At 35.0% G+C, this 19,557-nt stretch overlaps 1 protein-coding gene across 4 annotated transcripts in view; it reads left to right on the forward strand.

The window, feature by feature from the left end:
- The first annotated feature begins 243 nt into the window (after nucleotides 1-243).
- Nucleotides 244-19,557, forward strand: part of LOC137398574 (protein lev-9-like) — a 30,016-nt gene continuing 10,702 nt past the window's right edge. For 2 of the 4 annotated variants that reach the window (XM_068084727.1, XM_068084730.1), the window contains exons 1-6: nucleotides 244-401; nucleotides 3,432-3,606; nucleotides 14,076-14,165; nucleotides 17,093-17,239; nucleotides 17,645-17,772; nucleotides 18,553-18,694. In XM_068084727.1, the coding sequence (XP_067940828.1) occupies nucleotides 3,537-3,606; nucleotides 14,076-14,165; nucleotides 17,093-17,239; nucleotides 17,645-17,772; nucleotides 18,553-18,694 (577 nt within the window). In that variant the 5' untranslated portion in view covers nucleotides 244-401; nucleotides 3,432-3,536. The remainder of the gene's footprint in view (nucleotides 402-3,431; nucleotides 3,607-14,075; nucleotides 14,166-17,092; nucleotides 17,240-17,644; nucleotides 17,773-18,552; nucleotides 18,695-19,557) is intronic. The other 2 variants (XM_068084728.1, XM_068084729.1) reach the window with 2 other exon arrangements.

Raw genomic sequence — 19,557 nt, forward strand, 5'->3', positions numbered from 1 at the left:
AATATAAAAAAAACACTTCATATCCTTTGAACTTTTGCTCACTGTTGTGCTCAGGGTAAACAATAAACTTCAGTTACCATGGTAACATTAAAGCATACGGTAGAAGTTACTCTTCCATGCAAGGATCATAAGCTGCAGGATTGAGCCAATCAGACGCGAGCGAGACAAAGACGCTGAAATTGGCCGGTCTGTGACAATAGCGGGCTTAGTTAAGTAGCTATCATTGCTTTAGAAAGGCTTGGACTGAATGTTTGCATGCAAATAGTGAGCTGCTAACGAAGGAAGCATACGCACGTATTCTAGCTCTCGGGACTAACTCGGAATATAATAAGTTTAACAGCGATCTGTCTACTACTATTGCACGATTATAACCAGACTATCGACGGTTCCTGAACAAAAAGGTAATTTTTTAATGCGTTTCAACGCTTTACTTTGGCTGTTAATTGTCTTAGCATTTGTAATTTGTAGCAAGGTTCCTCAAGACGAGCATGAGAAAGTTTAAAGTTTTATATAGGTAACATAAAGATTACTAACCAAAATGCGAAATTTTTTAGTAACAAAGTAAGCGCAAACTTTCAATGAAATCATGCTTTGATTTGGCCCTATAGTTATGTCTGGCTTTTCCATTAGACTTTATGATTTCATCAAAATCAGGATCTCTTGATTCACTGCTTTGGATAATGGCCCTCCATTTACATAGACTATTCATTAAAATGAAACGAATGGTACATTGTTTGGTTTCTACTCTTGCGTAATATAACCCACAAGATCAAAGACTATAGTTCTTGATGTACAGTAGTCTTTGAAGTTTTATGCCATTTTATATAAATTAAGCTACTTCCAAGAGATTGAGTGTGAAATCAAGTAAGGTTTTTCATGAAAATCGGCAGCAGATCAAGGAAAAGATATTAAAAACAATATATCTTTTTGCTCGATTGTCTTACAGTGTGAGGTAGCGCACTCCGAGCTGATGCAGTGAGTGTTGTGACAAGTAAATGACATGCTTTTTACTGTTTGACTTTTGCACCTGTTGATGAATGTCATTCAGTGACATGTTTAGACACATTAAGAAACTCTATCCACTACTGTTGATAGTATGATAAAAAGATAAATGGCTTTCTAGCTATAAACAAATTACAAGTTTTCAATATGTGTGTTTGGTATTAGGAGCCTGCAAGGTGATCATAAGATAGGCTCAAACCTACAGGTTACAAAATTGAAGAAATTTTGGTGACTGGCTTTGGACTTGACGAATGCTTTCTAATTTTGTTTTTCAAATTCCAAAGTAAAAATTTTTGACAATTTCTCAGGATGTGGCTTTTGTTCTAAAACTAACAAAGCAGAATGTTTTCGACACGCGACTGACCCGTCTTTTCAGGTGATGGCTGTTCTTTTGTTTATTTTTCTTTTGTCGTAACACCTTGACTATAGTTAGGCCTGGGAAACAAACAGTAGTTGGGCAGTTTTCTTTGCGATGCATCGAAGTGAACTGAAATACGTTGTTCTTATCAGCTCATTGAGTAAAGGATTCGTGTTCCCTTTTCAAAATGCTGTGGCAGTAATAGAGATACGTGCCTGCTTAGAGTTGTGAGTGAAGAAGGCATGGAGTTGTTAGTAATGCTGTTATTTTGGGTATAGGATGTAGTCTACCTGTATTTTACAAATACAGACATGAAACAGGGTAAGATGAGGGTTTTTAAAGATCAACTTGGACTAGACTTTGGTAGCCTTTATCAAAAAGTATCAGTATTTTTTCTATCATTTGCAATGTTTTTTGTGTGATTTGAAATGATCTGATTGTCAGGATGATTCAAGATTAGATTCGACAAAACTTTGTAGAAATTAAAACGCTCAGATTCAAGAAAGTGTGATGATGATGTCTATAGTTGCAAAGAGACTGACCGAATAAAGACGCAAAGCACCAGAACTTTGATGCAATGGTCGACATCGATAACGAGGGACACAAGCGGCTAGCAACTAGGGAATTGTTTCGACACGTATATTTGCTTCTGTGTTTTAACCGCGATCAAGTTTTGTCGATTTTAATCTTGAAACATATTTGAAGTCAAATCACCTCAAACATCAAAAACAATCACAAATGATAGAAAAATACTGATACTTTTTGATAAAATCTCTCTAAAGTTTTGTGTAAGTCTATCTTTAAAGATATTTGAGTGGTCTCACTTGACACCAAATATTCAGGGTACCTTTTGAAAGTTTTGCATCTACCGAATCCAGGCCTTCAATGCAGGATTAAGCTCCGAGAAACCAGCTGCCAAATATCTTAGATTCCAGCTGATCGTTATTTCATAACAGCTTTGACATACTTCAACTGTTCAAACAATCTTGATCAGATGCCATGCTGAGCTTCACAAAGCTTTGAAAATGTTCATTCTTTTTGCCAAAGTCTGGTATTCGAGCCTTCGAGGTCAAACAGTATATAGTCATGAATCACAGAGGGAGAGAGCAACCTTTCAGTTGGTACATTGTTAAACAGCCTTAAAAACTACTTCTACTCCTCAGCAAAGAAGTTTTGTAATTCAACTGCAACAATACCTGCACAAATATACCACAATTTGTTAAGAGGTTTGATTGGTGCAGGTATTAACAATTAGTCTACTAAGCGGAATGCCACGAGTTCAACTCTCGTGTGATGCAAATGTTTTTCTCAACATCTACCTGCGGCTTTAGGCAGACAAACGCCGTTCTTACTATGCTAAAGCTTAGAGGATAGGTGAATAAATTTTAATTTCAGGAGCTTCTAGAATATCAGCTATTTTAACAGAGTAAAATAAAAATCGTTGTAATAATCAAATAAATGTATTATTATGTTTTTTTGAAAATTTCTGATAAAGTAAAGCATAAAATAAATTCTTTTGTCAACCAAGTTTTGCTCGACCACAAAGCTAATACAATGTGAAATAGGTATTCACAACTAAATAAAAAATGGAAGTGTTTTATCAGACAACCAGTTCGTTAAAAATGTAGTTGTGAAGGGCAAGAATTGTCATGATTCTTTGAACAACTTAGTCACTGGTCATATGATTCCTCCATGTGTCAGAAATTCCTCGAAGATAGTTTAACGTCTGCTTAGAAAAGGCCTTGCACGCATTTTAAGATCATTGTTGTCCAAACAATGATCTTGGTTGGGCATGTCTAAGCCCATTGGCAAGGAAACCTCGATGACAGACGGTATGCCGAGTGCAGAAAGCAATGTAAAGTTAGATGTAATTCTTGGCCTTTTCGGGGATTGCACCCGACCAGTTGTTCACATATCAGGCATTCTAGACCACTATGCCATAAGTACTACAGGAAAGTTTTAGCTAGTTTCATGATAACCTAGAGTAAGTACTGTAGGTGCCAGGATGCGTCCCCGCTAGCTACATTCTTAACTAGGAGCTTGTCAAACTGGTGCAACTTTTCCTTTTTAGCCTAACAAGTCTATTTCATACGCTGCCAGATGATGTAAGCATCTCTAGCTTGCCCAACAGCCGTTTCCTTCTGAGATATCACACTTTTAACCTACTTATATCGCTATGGACCTAAGGCTAATCATCCTGTTGACGTCTATCTGCTTAATCTCTGCGGAACTCGACTCGGTGAAAGGTAAGCTAGTTTGGACTATTGTCGAATGTGAAGATGATCGAAAACCCTTTGTAGATGATTTAACGAGATTTCTTAATCGTGTTTGAATAGTTATCAACTAAGCAAACAGAACTCTGAGTCCTTTCGTGATAGAGCAGAAATAGCGGGTCTCTCACGTGAAAGAGATAGTAGAATAGCGAATCACGGCATTTTTTGCTGTAATATTGGATTTCTGTCGCATCCTGACGTTAATTAAGTTCTATCTATTATCTCTTCAATCACCACTTTGTTGGAAACAAGTTCATCAGCACAACCGACCACCTACTCGTAGTTAGTGTTCAAACCCACTATTTACAACAGTGCAGTATTTCAGCATTTTGATTTATTGTAACATTATTTAAAACAAAAACAGCAAATAAATAATTGATAACTACTAAAAAGTTCTTTTCCAGAGAATTCAGTTCATAAGAAACCTATAGAAATGATCGAAGTTACCTCACAGAAGTTTGAAATGTAATCGACAATTTTTTAGCCTGTGATCTAAATGATAACACAATAATTACCGGTATGCTGCAGATAAACATATGAAGTGTTGTAATACGGTAGTTATAAGCTTTTAAGCTTTAATTAGCTGTTTAGAGGTAGCTCAAAGCTTTATTAGTATTTTAGAAAGCTTTTTAGTGTTAGAAAGCTTTTTAGCAGGTGAAAACTTTTGCTAGCGCTGAAATGCATTTTTCAGCGTTTGAAAGTTTTTTTTTCCGTTTGAAAGCTTTTCACCGTTTGAAAGTTTCTTTAGCATGTGAAAGCTTTTGTGTTTAAAGCTTTTTAACGTTTGAAAGTTTTTTAGTGTTCAAAAGCTGTTTTTTGGCATTTTAGAGTTACAAAGCTTTTTTCGCATTAGAAAGCTTTCATTGCATTGGAAAGCTCTTTTAGCATTGGAAAGCTTTTTTGCTATTTGAAACCTTTTTTGCTATTTGAAGGCTTAATAGCATAGGAAAGCTTTTTGGCACAATTATAAAAGCTGTAGGTTGATTTGTGGCTTACTGGACTTCTCCAGTTAAAGTCAAAATAATATAACTAACAGCAGGTTTTTTTTCATCTCATCAATAAAATAAATCTTAAAACTTTCCCAGAGCTTGCCAGTTTTTAACGGAAGACAGATGCATGGGCAGAACGGATTTACGTAGCGTTGAGCAAAAGTAGGTGCGATAATGCTATAACACTAACACTTGGGCTGTTAGTTTAATGAGGCGGTTTATTGGCAGGTTTTATGGCGCAAGGTGTAACACAACGTAAAGCTGCCAAAGCCCCTACGCAAGGCAACCCATAACCGGCCTTATCATATCTCCTTCCATCTGTCTGGCATGATCAATCAACCTTTTTGCTTGGCGCCATATCGAACCTTGTCAATTAATATTTGATAACATTAAAACAAAATATTTTCTTATCCCGATGTTTGATTAGCTCAAGTTACAAATATTGACTGCGGATATTTTACTGAATAAGAACTACGTGAAGGTTTGAGGTAACCTTGTGAATGTGGAATGTGTTTAGGAAAGGATTACTACATGACATTAGCACTACTAGAGATAAGGCAGAGAGAGCTTAATTCGATAAGACCATACAATTTGCTAATAGCATATTTTGAAAAGGCTATCAAACATGTTCATAACCTGTTTAAACAGTCTTCCGGGCCAAGGTTTACCAAAAAGTAATATGAACCAAACAATCTACGGCTGACAGCATAAATTCATCTCATTTATTATAACAAGTAATTATTTAAACGATAATAATTTCTACCTGTCATTCGGACACTCGACTCTGAGGCATAAACATGAAGTCATTCTGACACAATATTTACTGAGTTCTTTTACATGGAAATAGAAAGCTGACAGGTGCTCTGCGTTTTGTCTGTCTGTTATTAGAAACGTTACGCTACACACTTTGAGTCACCCTCAAGTATGTATTGTCAGTGACAATTGTAGCAGTTTTTAGTAGATTTTGTCAGAAAGTATCGGTATTTTTCTATCATTTGCGTTTTTTTCGATGTTTGAGGTGATCTGACTGCCGGAATATTCCAAGATTGAAGTTGATAAAAGTTGACACGCTCAGAAGAAAAATACGCAGAAAATAATGTCGCTAGTTGCTATAGTTAATATCGGCTAATGCAATCAAGTTAGTGTTATGCGTTTCTATTCTGTAGGTCTCTTTGCAACTATCGATGTTATAATCACGCTTCAACTTGACCTGAGCCTTTTAACCGTGATCAAGTTATTTGGATTTTAATCTAGAACCATCCTGGTGGTCAGATAGCCTCAAACATCAAAAACAATTGCAAATGATAAGAAATATCAATACTTCCTGATAGAATCTACTGGAAGTTGGTGTACGCTTATCTTTAATGACTGTATCTGTCATATACTTTTTTAAGTTTTTGTATAATTGCAAAAGCCCTGTTCCTACTAGTAACGACAACTCATCAGGCAGAAAGCTTATGATGAAAAATTTATTAATGCCGTAAGTTAGTTTATGATTGGGACTGGTCTGCAATGTTTTTATAAAACAGACCTCTCAGTCGTAAGGTGAGCCAAACAAACCTGCTATGTCGTTGTCTGGTCAAAGTGATCTTTTCTCTTTGATTTTGGTCAATGTCCATAATCACTCTAAATAATTTAGTTAGAATGAAATATTTAAGGGATGAGTCTCCATTGATCTGGGGTAATTCGCGAGCATTCAAGCACGGAATGGATTGGCTAGGGGAGACAGTGCTTTGTTGATAGAAGTAATGTTTGTCACTGTTTCTAGGTGAGAATGCCTGCGTTAAGGCGTTGGAATGATTAAGGGGTAAAAGTTACTGCAAAACCTCTATTAAACCACATAGTTGCTAATTATATTGTCTTGAGTATATTTCTACCTAAAAGAATTTGAAGAGACAGACACTAGATCATGGTTCGGTGAGGTTGAGATGTTTAATAGAGAGGCTACTGTAAAACCTCTATCAAACCACATACATTTAGGTGTTGATTACATTTTCTATCAAGTAGATCTCCAAATTCCAATGTGGCTAGCGATGATCTCTAGGTTGTGGCACCAGTTCAATATCAGTTCAGGGAAAAACTTTGTGCGATCTAGCATATTATCTATGTCTAAAGTGTGTCGAAAAGTAAACGAATAGATCAAGCAGCAGAAGGATAATGAATTTTGTCAATCCATCAATATCGGGGTTATTAATTATAATTGGTTCTTTTTTAAGTCGTATCCATCATTAAACATAGACTTTTATTATGTTTCCATGATGCAGTCACCGCGAATGAAAACTGCAAAAACCCGTCAAAAAGCGAGTTTTGTCACTCGCAAATTTATATCAAATTTTTCGTGCTTGCGAAAGATGGAAACAGATGGATTGAACGGAAAGAATGGAATCTATAGCCTTCTTGAATCTTTTCTAATTTGAATCAATGAGACAGGAAAGCGCTGCTGAAACCTCTGACCTTTGAGTTCCTCTTTTTCTTGAAGCATCTATATTAATACCCAAAATGCAGATGTTTATTGAAACACTTATCCTACGGTAACTCAACATACGCATGATTCCAAATCTGAACCATCTTCTCAATGCAAACATAGTGTACTTGAAAGCTAAGAAGACTTGATGATTTATTGTTGGCCTACTCACTTATATTTAAACAATCAAATTAGTAATTGATACAGGTGACAGGCCTTAACAGGTGCTCTAGCACAACCAAATACCCTATGAAAATATCGAAAGCTCCATCGTCAGCTATTTTCTCAAATTCTTGAACTAGAAGCTGCGAAGTCAATGTTTACTTTGGTAATGAATTTTGCTGTTTAATTGCCCCGTACAGACATAGCAGTGGTCATAGCATTTTTCTCATCGCCCTTGCTAGCTTTTGACAAGATTATGATAACTGAGGAACGGAAGCTATGCTCTGCACCTGGTCACTAGAGAGATGACAATGCCTAGCGCTGACTTATGTGAATAGGCTATTGATTCTTTCTCTTTAATCTCACACCTTCCGCAACGAATCATACAGATGCAATCAATATGAATGGCAATGCACGGAATACCCTCGCTCAGTCGTGAGGAGACATTTTTCATCGATCTTCACTCACTCTCTCTCTCCCTCTTTCTAGCAGAGTATCCTGCTAATTGCTTAAGTCAAAAATATTATTGTAGATACCCTTGAATTTCTCTCCTTGCTAAAAATTGAATTATAAATTTCAGTCATTATTGATACCTGCAACTGCTGATAAAGCGTTCAATGATATCGGTTATGTTCTTTATAAGTTTTTATATTGTTTTAAAACCCTGAGTGTAAAACAAAGTTTGATTAAGAATGGCTAGAAGTCTCAAATTATTTTGATGTAAAAATAGTATTTTTTTGTGTTTTTTGATTTGGCATTTCAAAAGGAAACCAAGAACAATGCCCTGTTAACTAAGTCGAATCATCCATTATAGGTATTCAGACTGCCGCCTAGACTTTATAAGTTTTATTAAGTGAAGAACAAGATTTTATACGATTAAACTCCTAGACTGCTTTATTTTGCTTTCTGATTTTCTGAAATCAAAATGAAACTGAAACATTGTTTTTACATTAACTGTTTTAGAGTTATAATTACTGTCATAACCGTTTAAAGACATCTCACTTATCAGCCATATTATTTGGGCTAATCTTTTCTAATTGGTTCAAGTCGCCTCTAATTGGGTGGTCACTCCAATTGGGTCAAGCTGTCTCTAATTGGGTCAAGTCATCTCTAATTGGTTCAAGTTGCCCCTAAACATTCAAGTTCCCCTAATTGGGTCAAGTCGCCTCTATTTGGGTCAAGTAGTCTCTATTTGGGTCAAGTCATCTCTAGTTAGGTCAAGTCGTCTCTATTTGGGTCAAGTAGTCTCTATTTGGGTCAAGTCATCTCTAGTTAGGTCAAGTCGTCTCTATTTGGGTCAAGTAGTCTCTATTTGGGTCAAGTCATCTCTAGTTAGGTCAAGTCGTCTCTATTTGGGTCAAGTCATCTCTAGTTAGGTCAAGTCGTCTCTATTTGGGTCAAGTCATCTCTGTTTGGGTCAAGTCATCTCTAGTTAGGTCAAGTCGTCTCTATTTGGGTCAAGTAGTCTCTATTTGGGTCAAGTCATCTCTAGTTAGGTCAAGTCGTCTCTATTTGGGTCAAGTCATCTCTGTTTGGGTCAAGTCGTCTCTGTTTGGGTCAAGTCGTCTCTGTTTGGGTCAAGTCGTCTCTGTTTGGGTCAAGTCGTCTCTGTTTGGGTCAAGTCGTTTCTATTTGGGTCAAGTCGTCTCTATTTGGGTCAAGTCGTCTCTATTTGGGTCAAGTCATCTCTATTTGGGTCAAGTCGTCTCTATTTGGGTCAAGTAGTAAATGGTGCGTTTCCGTAGGACAAAGCAACTTTGTAATATTGAAAGCTCTAGTGACGGGAGCAATATCAATACTTTAAAATAGATTGAACATCTCGTAAAAAGTTTTTTGCCCGAACGGCTTTGAAGTAATCTTTACTTCATGGCCAACACTGCTGTAAAATCTATCATCTGTCTCTTTATGGAAATCAATATCAGCAGTAGAAATGGTTTGACAGCAATGGAATTTATATCAAGTTAACACCAACACAGACCACTTTCAGGGTAAAACATGTTAAAACTGTCAAGGCCTTCTAAAACGAACTTTGTCGAAAAAAGTTAGCAAAGGTGAACTTTCAGTCTTCTCTGATAGCAAGTAGAAAAATACTAACGAGTACAAAGACTATCTACTAATCAGTGCCATAATTACTTATCTCTGTAACAAAAATTTTTAGATGATTGAAAGCGTTGCCAACTCCACCCAACTCCGATAAGATCCAACTCAAGTTTACTACTAAACCCTAGTATTGCTCTATATGATGTGCTCTTTGTTTCGAATAACTAACCAGTTATAAATAAGAGCTCAAAGCTGTCCTCTATGGGACGATACACCAATTAAAACCGATTAAAATACAAGCAAAAATATTAAAGCTATACAAAAACGATCATAATCGGAGCTTTATTACAAGTAAGCTGTATCGTGTTTCCAAAAACGCACTGTATTCATATTTTATTTGAGTGTTTTGGCAGATCTCTCAAAATTGAGTTGAAGATTTGAGTACTCACTGATAATTGGTTGGGTTATCTCACACATTTCAGAAATCATTGACGACATAATTGTCACTCTGTTAAAGATTTCAGAGATTTTTTATTGCGCAATAATTTTGTCTTTGTTTAAAATAATGTTATTATCTTAAAAAGCAGTGTAGAGCCACTAATTTAATTATTCAACCACGAAAAACTCCCAGAAATTTCTATACCAATGCATGCACAATTGACTAGAGTTTCACAACCTGACAAGCGCCAGCCGTGTCACTAGCGCCCTGGCTGAGTGAAGACTGTGATAAACAAAGATAATTATGTTTGGCAACAAGTGTCAAGGTCGCATAAATTATGGCCATATCATGGCATCTGCCAATTTCCTGAAGTCCTCATGTCTATTGTCGAGTGTTTTCTACAATGTTGAAAAAGCTTTTAGACTTCATTCGATTTTTGTCACGTCTCTCACAAATCGCTTTGGAACAGACGGAGTATTGATTTAACATCATGCGACGGTATTGAGGCGGGTAGAGAGAGTTGTAGGGTAAAATGAGGAAAGTTGAATATCCATTAAGGTTTGATCATCTGTTAGATCAGACAAAAATCTAGGTTTGCTGGGAAAACCATTAAAACTTTTTTGATTAGTTTGTTATGGCAACCAGTATAAACTACGCCGTACCAAATGACCACAATTGCATTTCATCATGCAGGAGGAGTAAGTTTAGTTGTGCCTACTACATATAATATACAAAAAAGTAATAAACGATAATATACTATAACATACTATAAGATAATACAATCTGTTAAAATATAAAATAGTTTCATATGAAACAAAGTAAAATGTTAAAAAATATTGTGATTACATAATATGAGATAATATGACATAACACAGTATATTATAATGCAATCTAATAAAAGATAGTTCAGAGACTGTTGAAGTACCTAACTGAAATTTCTTCTAGTTGTCATTTTGATTGTTCTGAATGTGTTTTTCTGGCTTTTTATAATAAACCAATAAATAATAAATTATATAATAAACAAATTTATAATAAAATATAGTATTTTTATAATAAACCAAATCCAGAAAGCTTAATCATATGTGTCAATGATAATCAACGAAAATAAACACTATTTGTAAGTAAAGCAATTATAGAGATTATTTGAAACTTCTATAACAAAAAGTTTCATATTATAAGTTGCTATTTCGGTACACTAAAGAACTCAATGTCTGTAAAAGAACATGAAAAATGTATTTCTTTAAATAATAAAGATTAGAAATTTGATAACGTTCTTTGGCAAGTAAAAATTCTTTGAAAAGTAATGCTAGTGTATAGCTATGCTATATTAGTAGCCATTTATGTTTACCTCTTATAAACTATGGCATCAATTAGGAAATGTTTGTATCTGGCTATGAAAAATAAAATAAAAACTAATGAGAGGACAACTCTAATGTTGACCACCATTTCCTGGTATTATGAAACTTTTTCACACATTGAATGCAGCGAATGATATTCGTGATTGTGATAGAACTTTACTAAGTGACCAGAATACGCAGGCCTAGTAATCATATCTCATCAATACAGAGTCCATAAATAGATGCGGGCATGTTGATATTATTCCATTTAATGAGTCTCTAGTGGCACTTTTACTGGAGCAAAGCACGCCGCCCCGGTCACACCCAAACAACACGTGGGCTAATTTATAGCAATTATTATTCACTTAGACCGAGTTATTACCCTTCTGGTTTAGTATTTATTGACTGTAAATCTGGCTGCTTGCTGCCAACAAATGATCTGCTAGTGTTTGCTGCCTTCTTTCAACAGGAAGGTCGCTGCCGATGAGTATTGCCGTCATCGGGTAGCAAAACAAAGGGATGGAAGCCTGTAAGATGAGTGATCTATTGGTTACACGGTTTCGGTTTTCTTAGCAATTATCTTAGACACTAGTGAGAAATAACGGTTTTAATGAGACAAGGACAAATGTTCCCACGACAGTTTTTTCTTTGTGAATAGCAATAGTGACTACTTCGGAAGATTAGCTTCTTTCATCAGATACTAATGGCGGAACTGTTTTTTGGTAAATATGGTAAATAAGCATAATTTATATTGTTTAAAAATTGGAAAACTGTAAGAAAATTGTGTAGTCATTTGTTACATAATATTGGTAAACTTTTGAAAACAACTCTTAAAGATGTTTTTTGCCCAAAACTGTTTCTTCTTGATCTACCACTCCAGAATTTGAACGAATTGCATTTGTAGATAAATCCTTGATAAATGATTCTATCGTAGCTGGAAACCTTGACTAGCTTTGCCACCTGTTCACTCACTAGGAAATGATCAATTGCACACTTTGTTTCATAAATTGAGTTTATTTCAAAACCAGACGCAAACACACGCTTGATATGGATATAAAAATGACAAGTGATAACAGGTGTAATTATTACTAGCCGATTGAAGGCTCAGTAAAGAATTATGTTAGTGCCATAAGTGGCTCTGGAAAAAGAGATAGCATGGGTGAATCACACCATGTCAGTGTGAGGCAATGTTGTGGGCAAGCATTGGTCAACCAGTGTCCCTTTTTAGTAGACAGAATTTTCATGATTTCTTAGCTAAAGGTTGAAAGTCTTTACTCTATCAGAATAATGGCTGAAACAGAAACGGAAGTATTTTTTGTTTGTTGTATTTTTTGCTTTGGTTCTCATTGTCCGTAATTTACTGCATACTTAGAATACAGTGTTACCAAAACTGGATGATTTTGGATATGTGTTCATTAATTCACGAAAAACAGTTTAGACTGGGCAAACAAGGGGAACTGCTAAAAATGACTCTGTTAGCATGCTTTTTTTCAAATCAAAATTTTTTTGATTACGATCATCAGTTTCCGATTTGGCCGCCTCGAACCTTGAAAACTCAAACTAAACCAATACTTCTTAGCCATAAATTCTATATTTGACTTGTCTAATTTAAACTTTGGTTTAACTTCAACAATAGAAACGCGATCAAAACTAAACATAGAGGCGTTGCTCTCACTCATAAAATCAATAGAGGACACAGATTTAAAAATAAGCGTCAACTAGCGAGCATAAGTGGGTGAGTGAGTCATACGATTGCAAATACAGAAACTGTCGAAGTAGGAAATACACTACTCCAGTATTTTCAGCAGCAAAACTAATTTGATTTTTCAAATGCCGCCTTAAACAGTACCTTATTGTTATTGTTCTCTTATGAAAGAGGTAATAAACCAGCTGTCATTTCTATTCATACAATTTCTGATAGGTTGTTTGTTTTAGGAATGTATGTTTAAATTTGTCGCTAACTCAAACTGCCATGTTGATTCTATAAGCTGGAGGTTATTTGTTGATAGGGAGATAAGCGGTGGCCTTTTTGACATATAAAACTCAAGTTTGTGAATGAAAGAGTTACACGTGAACCATTTCATCAAACCTCTTCACCTTTTTACTATCCCCCATTCCTATCCTTTTTTTGTCATTTTACTAACACTTTCCCTGTTTACCATCTCCCACCATTTTCCGTCCCTTCGTACTATTTCATTGATACTTTTCCCATTGTGTTCCCACTTGGAAGAGCACAATTGGGAAAAGGGTTATCTATTTTTTAAAGTGTGAACTTTAAACTTTTCTAACTTCTAACTAAGTTCTACCCCCCCCCTTCTCGGTCTGTTCTACTTTTGGATCTCTGCTAGTCAAGTCTTTGTGTGGGAGTATAATCCAGACAGCGTAAAGAGATCATAAAAAGCCAAGATGTGGGTACTTTAAAATTCGATTAGTAGAAAATGTCTGGACAGGAACTGCTCTTGTGTCTTATTGCGTAGGATTCTACTACAAATAGATCGTATCGTATTGTATTAGGTGGAAGTTGGGTGCCATGATTTCCTGTTACTAGGCATCACATTTAAATGATATTAAATGGTTGCACTTGCGTATATTAAATGATAATTTTTGCTGCGTAAATTAGAAAAGTATTTAATTTAAAACAAAGAAATTTTGCTGTAGTTTAAATTTTCGAAATCATGTCATTTTAAAAAAGCTGAGTTTTTATGATACATATTAAATTTTTTGACACAGGTCTTTGAAAAGGTTGTGGGACAGTAACTCTGCTTTGCGGTTCCCTTTCATCATCATTTTAAAGCATTGTTAGCATTTCAACATTATACTAGCATATTAACATATGTTAGCTATATATGTTTATTTTTAGTATACTAACATATGTTAACATATGTTAACATAATGTTAACATGTTTATTATTAGTATATTAACATATATTAATAGTGTTAGTATATGTTAATAACATATATTAACATTATACAAGAGTTTCATGAAGTTAGTTTATTTCTTTGTAACACAGTGACAGCCATGTGCAAGAGACGGCTAAAGCACGGAAAGAAGTTAGGTAGTCGTTGCAAAAGGTTAAGCCCTAATGATTCACCTGCAGCAGGTACTGCTAGCTTTGCAAAACACTGCATAATGCTGCCTACTATGTGTGTGTATTTGTACGGGTGGCTCGTGATAACAACGCTTTAATGGGCTAAACTGTCCAGCTAGTAAAACTTTCACAATTTTCTGCAAGATGATTGGTCTGTCAAATGTGAATCTTTTCCTGTTATAACCTTCCTTCCACACAATCTTATAAGCGTGATTGGTCGTCTTTCTCGTAGGTGGCCAACGATCTGCTGTCCATAATTTAAGGTTGGTCAGTAGCAGGTCTCTATGTTGAAAGGTTGGTAAAGATAACTGACATCATATTAGCAAAGATTGGCAAAATGCTAGAATTCAATCAAAATAATTTTTAATATAGTTTTGAAGTTCGCTACGGTTACAGAAATATCGCTTCTTGAAGAAATACGGGTCTGAACAATTAAGCCAAAATTTACCAAAAAATTATTCATTGCATCGTAAAAAAAACAATGGTTATTGGAAATTTGGGGAGCAAAATGTTGTCATAAATCATAAAAATAAAGTAAAATCACACATTTTTGGAAAACTAATGCTTTGCTAGTGCTAAGGTTTACGCTTTGGCATTCATTTTTTGTTAAAGCTAATTTTAAAAAGGTCAATTTTAGGATGACTAACACATCAAATTTATTTGTAACACAATCGCAAGTACAGAAGATCGATTTACTTTTGAACCTGAAAACCAACTAATACCCTTTCTTCTAAGACCCTGACAAACAAAATCTGTAAGCTGTATGTTTTTATTAATTGGTTTCAAATGTAAAAATGTGTGAGAAAAATATTTTTTTAACCATTTCAACTTGATACGAACATGCCGATACGAGGAGCCAGACAATTACTCTCGCTGCTAGAAACAAGGACACATGAGTAACTCCTCTCCTGAAACCCTGATACCTCATCAGAGCTCTTGTAATTACTGTAATCGTACACACATTAATTTCTGCTGGCCGATAGCATAACTCTGCGTGTAATTACAGACTTGTTGTTGGTAGGTGAAAGGGCTGTTTAGCCCATTCACTCTATTGTTTTCTCCTTCATAAAGAGTGTTACATTTGTGAGCTTTCCTGACAACAGGGTAATTCTCTGTAATCAGCGCATAGTTGCCTTTCATTCCGGCATCGTGTCAGCATCAGGTGACGGCTATTATACTTTTATCTGATCTTCTGAAAATGATTAATCTGTTTTCACTTTTGTTGCCCGAATCACATCAGTAATCAGGTTAATAACATATCAGTTACAATAAAAGTGTGCAGGATTTGTTGTAGAAATAATCAGTTGAAAGAAATCGAGGAAAATGTTTGAACTAATTGGCATAGAGAATTTGATACTTTGACTAGTTGGCTCAAAGAGCTCAAAACTTTGACCGAGTTAGCTTAAAGAACTTTTTTGACTAATTAAGATCTCTGTCTTGACCAATTGTCCTGAGGAATGGAATATTTTGACCAATTGGCTTAAAGAACATAATATTTTGACCAATTGTCCTGAAGAATGTAATATTTTAACCAATTGGCTTAAAGAACGTAATATTTTGATCAACTGGCTTAAACAACTTAATATTTTTACCAACTGGTTTAGAGAATGTAATATTTTAACCAATTGGCTTAAAGAAAATAATATTTTGACCAACTGGTTTAAACAACTTAATATTTTGACCTACTGACTGATAGAATGGAATATTTTGACCAATCGGCTGAGAGAACAATATTTTGACCAATTGGCTTAAAGAACATATTTTGACCAATTGGCTTAGAGAACAATATTTTGACCAATTGGCTTAAAGAACATATTTTAACCAATTGGCTTAAAGAAAATAATATTTTGACCAACTGGTTTAAACAACTTAATATTTTGACCTACTGACTGATAGAATAGAATATTTTGACCAATCGGCTGAGAGAACAATATTTTGACCAATTGGCTTAAAGAACATATTTTGACCAATTGGCTTAGAAAATTTAATATTTTGACAAATTATAAAACTGCTAAGAGAAACTAATTCTGAAGATTGATGGTGCATGTCTCTGCTCTCTGCTAGCTGCTTTCTCTTGCTGAGACTGAGGAACTTCTTTGGGATTTTCATGCTCTACCCAGTTTTTCATTTTTACCATCTTTTCTTACTGCGCAAGATTCTGCCAGCAGCCAGTAGATACCCATATAATATCTCCTAGCTTTAAAAAACATTTATGAAAAAATGTTGGTAATTATGTAGCACTCTTACTTAAAAACTGCAAGTTTTGTGAGAGATTAGATTTGAAAACAAACTTACACAAAATTTTAGACTATTCCATAAAAAACATCGGTATTTTTCTATTGTTTACAAATGTTTGATGTTTGAGGTGATCTGACTGCCATTGATTAAAATCAATAAAACTTGATTGCGATTAAAACGTTCTGAAGAAAATACGTGTGATATGACGTCACTAGTTGCTATCATTTCTATAACTGATATTGGCTATTGCGTTCAAGTTACAGCATTATGCTTCTCTATTCTGTCAGTCTCTTTGCAATTATAGATGTCTTACTCAAACTTTTTTATGATCTGAGCACTTTAATCGCGACCAAGTTTTTTCAATTTTAATCTGGAAACATCCTGGCAGTCAGATCATCTCAATCACGAAAAATAATTGCAAAATGATAGAAAAGTTTTGGTATATTTTGACAAAATCTACTAGAATGTTTTGCTAGTTCATCTTTAAAATATTAACTAGTCTGGAGAAATCTCTTGTTTCAGCTTTAGGAAGGCAGTTGATATAATTACCTACTAGGCATTCTGATTTGTATTAACAACCATACAAGTTTTGCGCTATGACTAGTGACAACGAAGGGAATATATGCATGCATCATTGGAATAGCTGAAGAGTTTATAATAGAGCTAAACTCGGCTGATAGCCTGATTTTTTAATCATTCAGCAGAGGAAGTAGAGGTTTGTCCAAGAAAGGAGCATTTGATAGGAGGACGACAGTGTAAGAGAGCTTGCACCAAAGACTCGGAATGCAAGGGAAGAAGAAAGAAATGCGTGTGCGATGATATCTGTGGGCTTACTTGTCTCAACCCTAGTAAGTGCTACAACTACAACTAGTGATGACAACTCCTTGTCATCACTTGAGTCAATTTTGTTACTTTTTTATTACAAGTGGTGACAACTCCTTGTCAACGTTTGTGTTAATTTGGTTACTTTTCTATCACAAGCAGTGACAACTCCTTACTACCAATTTGTTACACTGGCATATACTTGCAAAAAATGTAGCTTTACTTGTAGGCCTGTAATAGCTGTACTTTCAAAATTGAAAATGGTCAAAATTAAATATAGTTCACGATCTAAACTGGTGGCTAGAGCTTTGACTGCCTTGGTTTGATATTTTATCTATAGCCTAGAAGTTGAAACTCAGTTAGGGGTCAGTAAGCAAAAACGCTTAACTTGTTCATAAGCATGATCAACTAAGGTTTCTCATGATTTTTAGAAGGCAAATGTCCAACACCATTAGAAATGCCAAATGGAAGAGCAAAAATTCAAGGAAGAAATAAGCTAGGAGCCATAGCTAAATATTCATGCAACAGAGGCTACGAGCTAGAAGGGGCGGAGACAAGGGTAGGTGCCTTTACTAACAGCTTCACAAATTGACTGTCTACACACATCAAGTAATTTGTCTTTTATTTAATTAAAGTAAAGTAATTTTTGTTTCCGAAGGATTTTGGTGTTGTAAAATGTCATCTAGATGTTTGATACTTAATTGAGCCTTTCAAAAAAATTTTAAAATATTGAACTTTTGCCAAATTTGGATGTACATGGAGTTTTTATTCTTTTCAGTTGTCTTTTGACAACTGCAGTAAGTATTAAGTTAATACAAATTCATCTTGATTGTCATTTATACAGAAAATTAAAAAAAACTTCACTTTCTCGTTTTACTAAATAACTCAAAGAAATATATATACTAAATAAATGATAAAAGGTAAAATAGAGAGAAGACACCAGGTAAAAGATACTAAATTACTAAATATTTACAGTTCGCAAAAAACCTGTTAGAAACAGTAATGAAATATTTCTCGTAAATTTGAGTGGCACGTATTTGTGGCACAAAAAATCAGGTTAGATTTATCTTCTCTCGGACCAACAGCCAGCTCTACCGTTCTTCATTTAATGCTCATTAATATATCATTTACTCATGTAACATGTGTTTGCATTATATTATTTAAATAACGTTTATTCAAATAATGTTTATTCCAATAGCGTTATTCAAATAACGTTTATTCAAATAACGTTATTCAAATAACGTTTATTCAAATAACATTTATTCACATGATCATCGAATCAGGTAAAAAAGTTTAGCACATCCCAAATAAAGATTTAACACATGAAATCTTTATATAGATATGCAATGGTGATCGAGAATGGTCAGGAACCGCCCCAAGATGCCTACCGGTGTCTACCTCCAGTGATAGAGAGCTAAGGGATCCTGTGTCTGATCTACCTCAAAATATCGAGAGCCAGAATGAGAATGTAAACGCAGGAGGTAAGAAGCAGTCATTCTACAGATGACCCCTTGGTGACCAGCTACTCCCATGCGTAGCTCTTCGCTGGTTGCTGACGGTATGCTAGTCATTGCAACTGCGGTGCTGCGCTGAGGAAAGACAACTCCTCACATTGTGATTTTTTGTTCGCATGATTGGGAACCTTCTTCTGACTGTTGTTGGGAACTTCTTGGCTTACTAACCCTATCTTGTCCTAGTCAGGAGTGGACAACTCTTGTATCTCATCTACAGTACCTCGAGGGGCCAAACTAAAAATGAGCAAAAATGCCGTTATGGTTTATTTAAAAGTTTATTTTATGTGAGTTGTGCTGACTATTACATCTATAGTGGCTAATTTTTATACTTCATTACTGGAAGTTGTCTTGTAAAAAACAACCTCTGTTTCGGTTGGCAGCAAGGAACTTACTTTAAATGAGATCTCTTAGAATCTTCAACTCAGGAAGCTATGATGAAGCTGTGTACTAAAATTATTTGCACTTCGTAAAATTTGATATTAGGAAAACCCAGTTGTAATTCTCTTAGATATAAAAATATTAAATTTTAAATACAAAGTTTATATATTCCACCATACTAAAAAACAATGGATGGCAACTAAATTATCCTCTTTCAAACGGGTCATCACATTTTTTATTTCAGCCTCCAAGCTAGAAGTTGAGGTTTTATAAAATTTGAAAATAAAAATATATAAAATTTGTTTCAGTTTTCATCCATATTAAGAAATTGATAATAGCGGCATAGACGTGTAGATGTTGTACCTTATTCATTGCATATTTCTGCAGTTATTGTCAGCTATGGTCAGCTGGTCTCACCTAACGTGTCGTGTTGGTGAAAGCTTCAGTGCGGC

This window comes from Watersipora subatra, chromosome 6 (genome assembly GCF_963576615.1).
Source record: "Watersipora subatra chromosome 6, tzWatSuba1.1, whole genome shotgun sequence".
Taxonomy (NCBI): Eukaryota; Metazoa; Bryozoa; class Gymnolaemata; order Cheilostomatida; family Watersiporidae; genus Watersipora; species Watersipora subatra.